A 14,404-nucleotide genomic window follows, 5' to 3' on the forward strand; every position below is an offset into this window, starting at 1 on the left:
CAACGGAGGTACCTGCCCTTGACTGGAATCGAAGAACCTGCGACTCTTCGGTCCGCAGGCCGACGCTCTATCCACTGAGCCAAACCAACTAGGGCTACATATGAGTGCTTTTTAAGTAAAAGATCATCCAAAGGATAAATGAAGAAATACTGTCACGTTTAGAAAAATATCTATGGACAGACTGATCGTACACAGATTATTCCCACATTTTATTATCTTTTGCTCAAGATTTAGGAGAGAAAGAGCAATAAGTGACATATCCCCTTTCAATTAGCAAAGACAACAGACTACCAGTCCTGGTTTTCACCTTTTAACTTCTTTTTAACTTGTAATTCAAGTGTTGGGTATTTTATAATAGTTTTTCAGAAAATTAGAATTTAATTTTTGTGTCACTGCCTGTTTGTTAGCATATTTTGTTTCATCTGTTAATCTTTCAAAAGGGTTGTATAGATAGTGCTTTTAGTTAATGCAATAAAAAATGCACTCACTGAAACTATTGGTTCTAATGTTACATAAAAAAATGCAAACCCCCAATACCCTACAGAGTTGTAAAAGCTATAAAATTTTTGGCACAAATGATTAGTGCCTGGCCTTTCTTTCATACCTATGCTGAAATGATGCTATGTATGCTAAAATAGGGAAAAAATAGCCCTAGCTGGTTTGGCTCAGGGGATAGAGCATCAGCCTGTAGACTAAAGAAAGGGTCTGGGGTTTGATTCCAGTCAGGGCACATGCCTGGGCTGCGGGCTCGGTCCCCAGTAGGGGGTGTGCAGGAAGCAGCCAATCAATGATTCTCTCTCATCGTTGATGTTTCTTCCTCTCTGAAATCAACAAAATATATATTAAAAATAAACTTGCTTACAAAGAAATCCTTTGGATATAAATGAAATGAAGATTTTTGAGGGATGTAGATGTATTACTTTTAACTCTTCATATTTGTAATCAGATGGACCAATCTTACAATCCAGATGAAAATGAAGTTCGGACTCTCTTTGGTCTTTGTTTAAGCCAGAAGAGGAATAATGGAGTCATCGACAGGTCATTATTTAACAATGTTGTTACCAAGAATAAAGATGTAAGTATGAAAATATCTGAACTGCATGTTAGTAATTCTGTAGGTCGTGTTTTAATATTTATAAGCTTATGCATTTATTAAGGCCCATATTTAAAATTGGTTGATATGCAAATGACTAGTGTATCTTTGAGTCATCAGGTGATCTTAAGAGCTAAAAAAAATGAATAAAAGACCATATTAGAAGCTTCCATGAATATGTATAGACATAGAGATTTGTCTTCATTTATACATAAACGGAGTCATGTCTTTTATAATTCTGTTCTGTAACTTGCCTTTTTAAATGCACTAAGCTACAAATGTGTTTCTGTGTCAGTAAACATATCCACATCTCCATCTGAAAGGCCATAGAGCAATTCATGTATAGACATACTATGTGGATATTTGGGTGGTTTTCATTTTTAGTGCTGTGATCTGTGTTTTTGTGTAGACAAGTTTTTGCTCTTACACTCGTAGTCATCTTTTAAGAGGACATATTCCTGGGATGATGGTGTTTTTGTTTTGTTTTGTAATTACATATTACATCATTGAATACAATAGCACTCCATGGAGGTGGGAGGGAACTACTATCATCTCTATTATAAAGGTCAAAAACTGTGACATAGAAGACAGTTAAGAAGTTTGCCCAAGGTTACACAATAAGCAAATAGATGAGCTTTAAATTTCTTAATTGGTCTTCTAGATTTGATGGATGTTTTTTTTGCTGGGTCTAATGTTGTACTTCAGATGTGTCACTCTTATTTTCTGGTCTTGTCTGCCCCTGTGCCTGGCATTTTTTGATTGGCGGCTGTTCATTGCTTATAATCAGACTATAGAGATATTTTGAGGTTCTGGATGGCATTATTTTTTCTTCAGAGGGTAGACTTATGCTTCTGGAAAGCAGATCAAATGGAAGTAGATCATCTTTATTCTGGCTGGAATGGAGCTAATTTGAATTTGGGCTTGAGTTTTTGTAAGGACTGGTCTGTTGATGGTTCACCCCTGTTCTGCCGAAAGCCACAGGTGTCTACCAGTATCACTCTTCTCTGATATACACTGTACTCCATTTTTGCCTTTTAGGCCTGTAAGACTCCAAAGCTTGCTAGGCTCATTCACCTCTGAGTTTGTTGCCTGCATCTTGGAAAGTGCCTTGAGGGAAAAGGCATAGATGGTCACACTCCTTTCTCCTTCTGTCTCTGAGATTTTGCCTGTCTTTGCTTGCTATTTTACTAGCTCTATGTTTAGCTTTTATGTTTGTTCTTTGAAGAGGATTAGTCTCTCACTCACTGTAATAGAAATATGGGTTATAAGCTGTTCCCAGGTCTGATTCTTGAGACTAAAGAGAATTGCTGAAAATAAGCTTTAAACTCTGTATTGGGGAAGTTCTGTGAGTAACTATATGGTGGCTAAGACATGATCTTCATTGATTTATTGGGTATTCTTTTTTTAAAAATATATATTTATTAATTTCAGAGAGGAATGGAGAGGGAGAGAGTTAGAAACATCAAGGATGAGAGAGAATCATCCATTGACTATGTCCGGGCATGTGCCCTTGACCAGAATCAAACCCTGGACCCCACAGGCCAATGCTCTATCCACTATGCCAGACCAGCTAGGGCTATTCTTTCATTTTTAACTTTGAAAATTACTGGTGCTTTGAAGTAAAGGAACTTGTAGGCATTTTGCATACAAATATCTGTCAGCCCTTCCAATTTTTTTCTTAGCCAAGGCTGTGAGCTACTGGAATTCCCACATGGAAACAGTATTTTGCAGCAGTGTAACTTTAAGCAGCTTACAGTAAAGTGGGACCTTTTTATTACTTTATTAGCCTATTTGGCTAATGTATCTTTAGAAATACAGAAAGGGTATTGACCTAGATTGCATGGTACCCATGTTGACAATTGTGCCAAACTACTGAAACTCTGACTTTTTAAAGTTTCTCTTGTAGTTTTATTGGACTAATTAATTTAGTCCAATATGAAAATAAAGCAGTACTTAATAGGTTTTGTGCCTCTGGTTGTGCTAGCTTGGATGTGTGTGTGTGTGTGTGTGTGTGTGTGTGTGTGTGTGTGTTTATTTACAAAGATTGAGGGTATGATTTTAATTACTCACTTATCTAAATTCTTCTCTACTTATTTCATCTCCATTTTTAATAGAAATTTGGGAACTTGAGGATGAGAATGATGGTTTTATCCTCCTTTATGTTTCACTCCCTTCTCTTAAAGCAGGTTTTTGTAAATGAAATGGAGGCAAGCAATATGACAGAGAAAGAATTCAGAGTAATGTTTTTAAAGATGCTCAACCATCTGGATGAGAAACTCACTGTCCTATGTAAGAATGAAGAGGAAATAAAGAGTGATGTGGTTGCAATAAAGAACACAATGAAAGGTTTTAACAGTAGACCAGTAAAAGCAGAGGACCGAATCAGCAAGTTAGAAGACAGGGTAGAAAAAAAAAATCCAAGCTGAACAGCAATTGGAAAAAAAACATTAAAAAGCAGGAGGAGAGTTTAAGGGAGCTTTGGGACAACATGAAACGAAGCAACATACGCATAATTGGGGTGCCAGAAGCACAAGAAGAGGAGCTAGGAATAGAAAACCTATTTGAAGAAATAATGACAGAAAACTTCCCTCACTTGGGGAAGAAAAAAGTCACATAAGCACAGAGAGTTCCAAACAACATGAAACCAAAAAGACCCACACCAAGACATATTGTAATTACAATGGCAAACATTAACAACAAAGAAAGAATCTTAAGAGCTGCAAGAGAGAGACAGAAAGTTACTTACAAGGGATCTCCCATTAGACTATCAAATGATTTCGCAACAGAAACATATCTGGCCAGAAGGGAATGGAATGAAGTATACAAAGTGATGCAAATCAATGGACTGAATCCAAGAATACTCTATCCAGCAAGGCTATCATTCATAATTGATGGTGAAATCAGGAGATTCACATACAAAAATATGCTCAGGGAGTTTATTACTACCAAGCCAGCAATGCAAGAAATGCTAACGGGACTGTTGTAAAAAGAAGAAATAGAAAGGGAAGAAGGGACACAGGCACAAAGAATAAAAATGGCAACAAACTAGTACCTATCAATAATAACCTTAAACATAAATGGATTAAATCCTCCAATCAAAAGACATAGGGTGGCTCAATGGATAAGAAAACATGACCCATATATATGCTGTCTACAAGAGATCCACCTCATAACAAAGGATTCACACAGACTGAAAGTTGAGGGGTGGAAAAAATTATTTTCAGGCAAATGGAAATGGAAAAAAAAAAAAGCTGGTGTAGCATTACTTATAACTGACAAAATAGACCTTAAAGTGAAGGCCATAACAAAAGATAAGGAAGGCCACTTCATAATACTAAAGGGATTGAGACAACAAGAGGATTTAACTCTGGTAAACATATATGTACCCAATACAGGAGCACCAAAATACATAAAAAAGACATAGGGTGGCCCTAACCGGTTTGGCTCAGTGGATAGAGCGTCGGCCTGAGGACTGAAGGGTCCCAGGTTCGATTCCAGTCAAGGTCATATACCTTGGTTGCGGGCACATCCCCAGTGGGAGGTATGCAGGAGGCAGCTGATTGATGTTTCTCTCTCATCAATGTTTCTAGCTCTCTGTCCCTCTCCCTTCCTCTCTGTAGAAAATCAATAAAATATATTAAAAAAAAAAAGACATAGGGTGGCTCAATGGATAAGAAAACATGACCCATATATATGCTGTCTACAAGAGACCCACCTCACAACAAAGGATTCACACAGACTGAAAGTTGAGGGGTGGAAAAAATTATTTTCAGGCAAATGGAAATGAAAAAAAAAAAAAAGTTGGTGTAGCAATACTTATAACTGACAAAATAGACCTCAAAGTGAAGGCCATAACAAAAGATAAGGAAGGCCACTTCATAATACTAAAGGGATTGAGACAACAAGAGGATTTAACTCTGGTAAACATATATGTACCCAATACAGGAGCACCAAAATACATTTAAAAAACAATTTCTGGAAGATATCAAGGGAGAGATTGACAGCAATACAATCATAGTAGGGGACTTTTAATACCTCATTGACATCACTGGATAAATCTTCTAGAAAAAAAAATCAAGCAGCAATCCTAAGTGACTCACTAAATCAGATGGAATTAATTGACGTGTTCAGAACATTTCACCCCAAAGCAATGGAATATACATTCTTCTTAAGTGCAGTGCACATGGGACATTTTCAAGGAGGTAGAAGACCTATACTTGAAAAATTACAGGACATTGATATAAGAGATAAAGGAAGATATAAACAAGTAGAAGAATATACCATGTTCATGGGTTGGTAGAATCAACATCATTAAAACGTCCACACTACACAAAGCAATCTATAGATTCAACACAATCCCCATTAAAATACCAATGGCATATTTAACAGACCTAGAACAAACTCCAAAAATTCATCTGGAATAAAAAAAGACCCCCAAATAGCCACAGCAATCCTGAGAAAGAAGTACAAAGTTGGAGGGGTCACAATACCAGATACCAAGCTACATTACAAAGCCACTGTTCTCAAAACTGCCTGGTACTGGCATACGAACAGACATATAAACTAATGGAACAGAACAGAGAACCCAGAAATCAACCCAAACCATTATGCTCAATTGATATTTGAGAAAGGAGGCAAGCACATACAATGGAGTCAAGCCAGTCTCTTCTATAAATGGTGTTGGGAAAATTGGACAGATACATACAAATAAGTGAAAATAAACTATCAACTTACACAATAAACTCAAAATGAATAAAGGACTTAAACGTAAGACAGGGAACCATAAAAATCTTAGAAGAATCCATAGGCAGCAAAATATTAGATATAACTCATAACAGTATCTTCACCGACACATCTCCTAGGACAATGGAAACTAAAGAGAAAATAAACAAATGGGAATACATCAAAATAAAAAGCTTCTGCACAGAAAAGAAAAAAAATCAACAAAATAAAGAGAGCCAGTGCATGGGAGAACATGTTTACCAATGTGATGTCTGATAAGGGCTGAATCTCCAAAATTTATAGGGAACTCATACAACTTAACAAAAGGAAGATAATCTAGTCAAAAAATGAGTAGAGTACCTGAAATAGACACCTCTCTAAAGTGGACATACGGTAGGCCAAGAGGCATATGAAAATATGCTCAAAGGCTCTAATTATCCGAAGATGCAAATAAAAATGATAATGAGGTACCACCTCACACCAGTCAGAATGGTTATCATCAACAAAGGACTAGTGCTGGCAAGGATGTGGAGAAAAGGGAACCCTTGTACACTGCCAGTGGGCATGCAGACTGGTGCAACCACTGTGGAAAACAGTATGGAGTTTCCTCAGAAAATTAAAAATGGAACTCCCATTTAACCCAGTGATCCCACTTCTAGGAATATATCCCAAGATTTCAGAAATACCAATCAGAAAGTACATATGCACTCCTATGTTCATAGCACAATTTGCAATAGCTAAGATTTGGAAACAGCCTAAGTGCCCATCAGCAGATGAGTGGATTAAAAACTGGTACTTCTACACAATGGAATACTATGCTGTTGTAAACAAAAGAAAGAACTTACCATTTGTATCAGCATGGATGGACCTCAAGAGCATTATGCTAAGCGAAATAAGCCAGGCAGAGGAATAATGAACAACATAAACTGATCCAGAGACAGAATCTCACAGACCATCAAATCTCAAGAGGGAAAGCCTGGGGGTGGGAGGGGAGTTGTGGGTAAGAGATTAACCAAAGAACTTGTATGCATATAAGCATAGCCAAAGGACACAATGAGGGGGAGGGTGCAGGTGATGAAGGCTGAGCCTGGGGGGCAGGGGTAGGCTGGGAGAGGACAATGGGGGGTGGGGGGAAGGGGACATATGTAATACTTTCAACAATAAAGAATTTTTAAAAAACACCTTTAACCAATGAAAAACAAAACAGGTTTTTGTTAACATTCCAGCCTCTCAATCATCAGATTGCACAATTAGGTCCTGAGAGAGCTGCAGAAGTAAAAGGAGTGGGTGTTATAGATATATACTAAAGGCCCGATGCACAGACTTGTGCACATTGAAAGTAAATTAATTAGAAGGTGGCTGGTGGGGCAGGACTGGGCAAGGTGGGCCAGACACACCCTGGAGCCAACCTCTCACAGTCCCTCTTCTGCTGGCTGCACCTGGGGCGGTGCCAGGGCTCGAAGGGCATCTGGAGTGAGTAGGGTCCCTCTAGCAGTTGGGGTCCCTCAGCCTTGCCTGCGGGGATCGGGCCGAAACTGGCAGTCCAACATCCTCCGAGGGGTCCCAGAGGATGAGAGGGCATTCTTGCAAAGTTGCTGTTGGTTGGCCGCTCCTGTGTTGTCTGCCCCGATGTGGTCATTGTGCGTTATAGCTCCCGGCTTATGCTTTTAGATAGATATTTTTAAATATATTTTTATTGATTTCAGAGAAAATGGGAGAGGGAGAGAGAGAAACATCAGTGATGAGAGAGAATCATTGATTGGCTGCCTCCTGCACACCCCCTACTTGGGATTGAGCCCGCAACCCAGGCATATGCCTGGACCAGAATCAAACCTGGGACCCTTCAGTCAACAGGGCAATGCTCTATCCACTGTGCCAAACTAGCTAGCATGGGTGTTAAATATTAATGAACATGCTTGAATTACTTCCTCTTCTATGTTTTAAAATACTGCTTTAACTGTTTTTTAACATGTTTGGGTCTCCTCACCTGCACCCCTTCCTTGATGTCTCCTATTCCTTCCTCCTAACCCAGAACACCAGCTTATACTTGAAGGTGTACATCTAGGAGGCCGGCACTAACCATTCATCTTTCTTAGAAACAGGAATACCGGGCGAGGCCGCGGGCCCCTGGAGCCGGGTGAGCCCTGGGCCCCGGGTCCGGGCGAGGCCGCGGGCCCCTGGAGCCGGGGGAGCCCTGGGCCCCGGGTCCGGGCGAGGCCGCGCGCCCCTGGAGCCGGGGGAGCCCTGGGCCCCGGGTCCGGGCGAGGCCGCGGGCCCCTGGAGCCGGGGGAGCCCTGGGCCCCGGGTCCGGGCGAGGCCGCGGGCCCCTGGAGCCGGGGGAGCCCTGGGCCCCGGGTCCGGGCGAGGCCGCGGGCCCCTGGAGCCGGGGGAGCCCTGGGCCCCGGGTCCGGGCGAGGCCGCGGGCCCCTGGAGCCGGGGGAGCCCTGGGCCCCGGGTCCGGGCGAGGCCGCGCGCCCCTGGAGCCGGGGGAGCCCTGGGCCCCGGGTCCGGGCGAGGCCGCGGGCCCCTGGAGCCGGGGGAGCCCTGGGCCCCGGGTCCGGGCGAGGCCGCGGGCCCCTGGAGCCGGGGGAGCCCTGGGCCCCGGGTCCGGGCGAGGCCGCGGGCCCCTGGAGCGGGGGAGCCCTGGGCCCCGGGTCCGGGCGAGGCCGTGGGCCCCTGGAGCCGGGGGAGCCCTGGGCCCCGGGCCCGGGCGAGGCCGCGGGCCCCTGGAGCCGGGTGAGCCCTGGGCCCCGGGCCCGGGCGAGGCCGCGGGCCCCTGGAGCCGGGTGAGCCTGGCCCCGGGTCCAGGTGAGGCCGTGGGCCCCTGGATCCGGGTGAAGCAGTGCCCCTGGGTCCAGCCGAGACCAAACCAGAGGGAGTCGGACCTGCATTACCACCATTTGTCCACCATCCAGAGCTGAGGGGTCAGTGCCGACATGTACTCATAGGGAACCGGTGGACATTGATATTGGGTCTCAAAAGAACTGTTGGTCCAGAAAGAAACTCACTACAGACTGATTCATTTGCCTGTCAGCATAACTATTATTGCTCGTCGCACATTCAATTCTTATAAGTATATCTATAGTGACACATGATTTCGATCATCTAGGGGAAATGATGAACAACATAGACTGATGAACAAGAACAGAACCAGAAACAAGGAGGCATCGATCGGACTATCGGGCCTCAGAGGGAGGATAGGGGAGGGTGGGGGGAGGGGGGAGAGATCAACCAAAGGTCTTGTGTGCATGCATATGAGCCTAACCAATGCTTAAGTTCAACAGAGGGTTGGGGCATCCAAGGGGAGGGGTGTGGGATGGGATTGGGGGGATGAGGACAAATATGTGACACCTTAATCAATAAAGAAATTAAAAAAAAAAAATAAGGACAACAGGGGGGTGGGGGCATGTGTGGGGAGGGGTGTGGGCTGGGAATGGGGGGATGAGGACAAATATGTGATACCTTAATCAATAAAGAAATTAAAAAAAAAAAAAAAAAGAAACAGGAATAGATGTATAGCCAGTGGCTCAGACAGCAGACACAGATAGGAAAGGATATATTACATTATTAGCACCTTATTAACACATTCTTAAGAAATGCTAAAAGTGGTTTTTAATTAAGTTTTTAATTTTGAGAGTAAAAAAAAATTGTAGATTCTCATGAAGTTTTACAGATTCCCAAGTACATTGTACCCCATTTCCCTAATGGTAGAGTCTTAGAAAACTATAGGACAGTATCACAGCTGTGGCATTGACTTGGATGCAGTCAAGACTGCATTTCCATCACTAAGGATCCCTCTTGTTGCTCTTTGCAGCCACACTCCTTCCCACTCCACCCCTTCTTAACCGTGGGCAACGACTAATCTGTTCTCCATTTTCTGTCACTTTTGTTCATTGTATATTCATGAACAGGTTTTTGTGTTAACATATGTTTTTATTTCTGTTAAATGTAATTGCTGGGTACTGGATAGTACCGTAGCTGCATGTTTAGTTTTTTGAATGTGTTTTTTATTGATTTTTAAAGAGAGAGGAAGGAAGAGGGAGAAAGCTAGAAACATCAATGAGAGAAACACAATTGATTGGCTGCCTCCTGCACGCCCCCTCCTGCTGATTGACCCCAGGTTTCTGGGTTGGCATTCAACCACTGAACCACACCAGCCGGGCTGCATGTTTATTTTTTTTTAAGAAACTGACAAACTTTTCCTGGGAGTTTTACATTTTATACCTGCAGTGTATAAGTGGTCCCGTTTCTCTGCATTCTTTCCACCTTTTTTTTTAGATAGGTGTGTGGCATTGTCTCATTATAATTAGCATTTCCTAATAACGAACGTTTTTTAGATAGGTGTGTGGCATTGTCTCATTATAATTAGCATTTCCTAATAACGAACGTTGGACATTTTTTTCATGGGTTTATTTGCCATCTGTATATCCTTTGTGGTGAAATGTCTCTGTGTCTTTTGTCAACATTTTCTAATTAGATTCTTGTTGTGGGTGAGTTTTGACAGGTGTTTATATATTTTAGACACTAGTTCTTTGTTGGTGTGTGGTTTGCAATTATTTGCTAGTCTGTAGCTTGCCTTTTTATCCTCTCCAGGCAGCGTCTTTTGCAGAGCAGAAGTTCTGAATTTTGATGAAGCCTGACTCATCAGTTTTTCAGTTAGCTAATTCATCAGTTAGCTGCTGCTTAGGTCCTTTGCCCAATTAGCATTCCAACATACATCATCATCCTTTTCAGTTTGTATTTCCCCGTTATATTAAAGATAGTGACTTTGAGACTATAATACTTGTTTTATATTGGAACTGGCAGTTCACAATGCATTTTTTAATATTTCTACTTAGGCTATTCTAGATAAAGCAGAACATGATCCTAGTTTGACTTTCCCCAAACAGCATTGGCTGTGTGGGCATCACAGTTTTTGTAATATCTGAAAATTATTCTCAGTGTTTTGTTTCTGAATATAAATGTTATCATGCCTCCAGGTATTTGCTGGCACTATGGTAGAGAAAATAGTATTAGTGTTGGAGTGGATATGGTATTTCTTAATCTTGTGTGTGACAATGTAAACAGGCTTAAGCCAACCAAAGCTGTTGCAAAGCGGTGTCAGTTTGAATCTGTGATGCATCAGGCTTTGTGCTAAGTTCCATGACAAATATGTTCAATATTGATCTTTTCACGCTAGTGCTTAGCCTGAATAGTTAACCACATTGTAAGTCTATCACAATCAATGCCAAATAAGATGCTTGAAGTTAAATGAAGTTTAAAAAGCCTGGTGCCACTTACCATCCTGTGTCTGTTCAGCTGCCGGAATCTGCGCTCCGAGACCTCATCGTGGCCACCGTTGCTGTGAAGTACACTCAGTCCAACTCCGTGTGCTACGCCAAGGACGGGCAGGTACCAGAGCTGTGACACTCGCCCGAGGGGCTGTGGTTTTACAAAGTGATATTCACAAGTCCGCCTGCCTGTGGTGCTAGACCAACTTGAAGGGGGAAAATTTGCCAAATTTTTCTCTCCTGGGTTTGTCAGAATTTCCTAAGTTGGTGGACGGTTCGAGCCTAGAATGGGTTGGCACATTTCGGATTAGTGGGACTAGAACAGCTGCTACAAAACTGGTTTATTCACCCTCCCCACCATTGGTAGAAGAGGAGTAAAAAATGATGATGCCACCCACCAGCCCATATTTTTTCTTCTCACTGTCTTCAGCTCTTCTCTCAGCATTCGTTTGGCCCATAAGGCGAGGTGGAGGGTGGATATTCATTAGTGTGTGCCCTGGAAAACCCTCAGACTTTTAAAAGATTGCTAGTCTCTGATGACAGAAACCTGGGAGATTGTGGCTACTGGTCTCTTCCGGTTCTAATAAGTTCCAGTAAGACCATGCTTCACTACTGATGTCCAGGAGTTGTAGAAACTTACAGAATATGAAGAGGTAAACTATAAATAGTAGTCATAAACCTCTGACTTACCCTCACCTTTTAATGACTTCAAACGCATTCCCATGTCTCTTGTTTTGGCCTGCTTTTTCCTTCCACGAAATTAATAGCTGGGTTTGGGGGAATCTGTACAAAAGATGCTTTGAGACAGATGGGTAGTTGGAAGAGGCATTCATTGCGATGTCCATGTTGTCCAGGTGATTGGCATTGGAGCAGGACAGCAGTCTCGGATCCACTGCACGCGCCTGGCAGGAGATAAGGCGAACTTCTGGTGGCTTCGGCATCACCCACGAGTGCTCTCGATGAAGTTCAAAACCGGGGTGAAGAGAGCAGAAATCTCCAACGCCATCGATCAGTATGTTACTGGGACCATCGGCGAGGTACAAGACTTCTCGTTGGGCCATGAGGGGGGGGGTGTTAGTATGTTCACTCTTTTCTGTGTGACTTTTATCTTCATCACTACAAAGAGAAAGTGCTATTATTTTGAAATTCTGTATTATTTAAAATTGTTGCTCTAAACTTGTTACCAATTCCTCATTGTCCTCTTTCTCATTTAACTTTCTTCATCCCTTTCTGACACCACAAATTTTCTGTCTTTTCAAATTATAACCATTGGTTTAGTTCTGTGTGTTTGTAGTTCCCCTGTTGATGATAAGTTTTTGACAGGATGGACTGATTTTCATGCATCTTAAGGTGTCAGTCACAGTGCCACGCATGACGCTACATGTTAGGTGTGTGTTCAACATGACATACAAATTGCCTGATAGCAGGTAACCAGTACCTCTCTTCTCCACCCATATTTTCTCCAAGCACCGCTAACAACTCATGCTTTTGTTATGTTTCATGCTCTTTAATATCTTTTGTTCCGAAGAAGGTGTATGGGAACATTAAAAATTGCAAGAATCAGGTCGCCTGCCAAAAGAATAGGGGTTAGCCCAGTTTCTGGATATTAACAAGTGCTTAAGATATATTGGATGGAAAACAAGAGAAAGGTCCTGTAATCAAAACCTCAGTGGTTTTCTGAAGGGTGAGTACTACATTCAGGGTCAGGAATCCGGCATAGTGAGTGTCATTGAAGAGAGAGGCTGCAGAGTGTGCCTTGTGACTGAAGTGCTTGAAACAGCTTTTCCTTTTTACTTTAATCGTGTACTTTTCTGTTTGATATTACCAAGCAAAACCCTTCTAATTTTCCTGGAAAGGTCTTTATATGTGAACAGGAATAGAAGTATGTGGTTTAAGCCCCCCCCAAAAGAAAACCACCCAAAATGGAAGCACCTTCTTAAAATATGAATATTATGATTGTGTTTTGATTTGTCAATAAGACTATATACTTGAGGCTAATGGTGTAAATGTAGTGTTAGTTTTGCTTTGATACAGGAATATAAAGTGGTAGATTTAACTTGAGCAGAGATTAAAGAACAAAATATATTTGGAATAAACTGATGTAGAATGTAAATGGTATAGTCATTATTTGCTACACTTAGAATCAATTTTCTTCCTTAATGAAATGTTAAAGCATTAAAAAAAGAGAGAGAGAGAGAGATTCTAGAAATATGAGCCTGAATGTAAATGCCACTATCTATAATGGAGAAGTCCTGGGAGAAATGCACTCCAGCATTGTGGCATCAGATAGTCCTAAAGAGGATGTCAGAACTTTCCTCTCTCCCCCCCCCCCCCCGCCCCCCTCCTCACAGGATGACGATCTGGTAAAGTGGAAGGCGCTGTTTGAGGAAGTCCCTGAATTACTGACCGAGGCCGAGAAGAAGGAATGGGTGGGCAAGCTTAGTGAAGTGTCCATCAGCTCGGATGCCTTCTTTCCTTTCAGAGATAATGTGGACAGAGCTAAAAGGGTAAGTGTGGCGTGTGGCATGCGTGTGCGGTGCAGAGAATTGATCACCATGTAGAAACTTGCAGAAACCCTGCTGCTGATTGTATGTTCTGTGAGTTATGTATTCTCTGTGCTATATCAGGATAGTTAGAGAACTGTTTGACTTCTCCATGTGATGTATGAATAACTCTGGTCCTGTTATGTCTGTCTTTTGTCTGAGTGAATCCGTCTGCAGTGTGAGTCATTCTTAGCTTATGCTTTGGTAATGCCGATTTTGATTTGTGTGCGTTTTAACATAAAATTGTGTTCTGAAAGTCAGTATCTATTTTCCCTGCTTTTCCCCCCCAGAGTGGCGTGGCGTATATTGCTGCTCCATCCGGTTCTGCTGCTGACAAGGTTGTGATTGAGGCCTGCGATGAACTGGGAATAGTCCTCGCTCACACGAGTCTTCGGCTCTTTCACCACTAATCTCATCACACGTGCTTTAAGTGTTTATGTGGGTGAAAAATCATGTGGGCAATTTTGAAAATACTTTGGACAAAATAAGACAATAAATCTGAATAATAACCTTGGATTCATGGTGTCCAGTCGTTGTATGTAATTTGTCCTAAACATACAGGTTCTTGAGGCGTGCTCTCCCTCTCAGGGACACGGCTGTGCCTTTCCCGTCTCCCTCCTCCTCCCCCAGGTGTGTTACCTTTGCCTTTCTCCTAAGCCCCAAGGGCCCTTCTGCCTCTGTAACTAGTTTTCTGAGCCTCCACAGCCCAGCTGGCTCGCTTCCATTACCTCTAATCGAACTTTCTCTGATAATTTGGGGGAGGAAAAAGATCTAGG

At 42.4% G+C, this 14,404-nt stretch overlaps 1 protein-coding gene across 1 annotated transcript in view; it reads left to right on the forward strand.

Annotated features, from left to right (window-relative positions):
- ATIC (5-aminoimidazole-4-carboxamide ribonucleotide formyltransferase/IMP cyclohydrolase) overlaps positions 1–14,144 on the forward strand; it is a 32,482-nt gene extending 18,338 nt beyond the window's left edge. Inside the window, exons 12-16 of the mRNA XM_079782513.1 lie at positions 947–1,075; positions 11,114–11,206; positions 11,940–12,122; positions 13,437–13,592; positions 13,919–14,144. Coding sequence (XP_079638639.1) covers positions 947–1,075; positions 11,114–11,206; positions 11,940–12,122; positions 13,437–13,592; positions 13,919–14,038 — 681 coding nt within the window. The 3' untranslated portion in view covers positions 14,039–14,144. The remainder of the gene's footprint in view (positions 1–946; positions 1,076–11,113; positions 11,207–11,939; positions 12,123–13,436; positions 13,593–13,918) is intronic.
- Positions 14,145–14,404: the final 260 nt, after the last annotated feature.

The sequence above is a fragment of the Cnephaeus nilssonii genome, assembly GCF_951640355.1.
Source record: "Cnephaeus nilssonii genome assembly, chromosome: 10".
In the NCBI taxonomy this organism is placed as follows: domain Eukaryota; kingdom Metazoa; phylum Chordata; class Mammalia; order Chiroptera; family Vespertilionidae; genus Cnephaeus; species Cnephaeus nilssonii.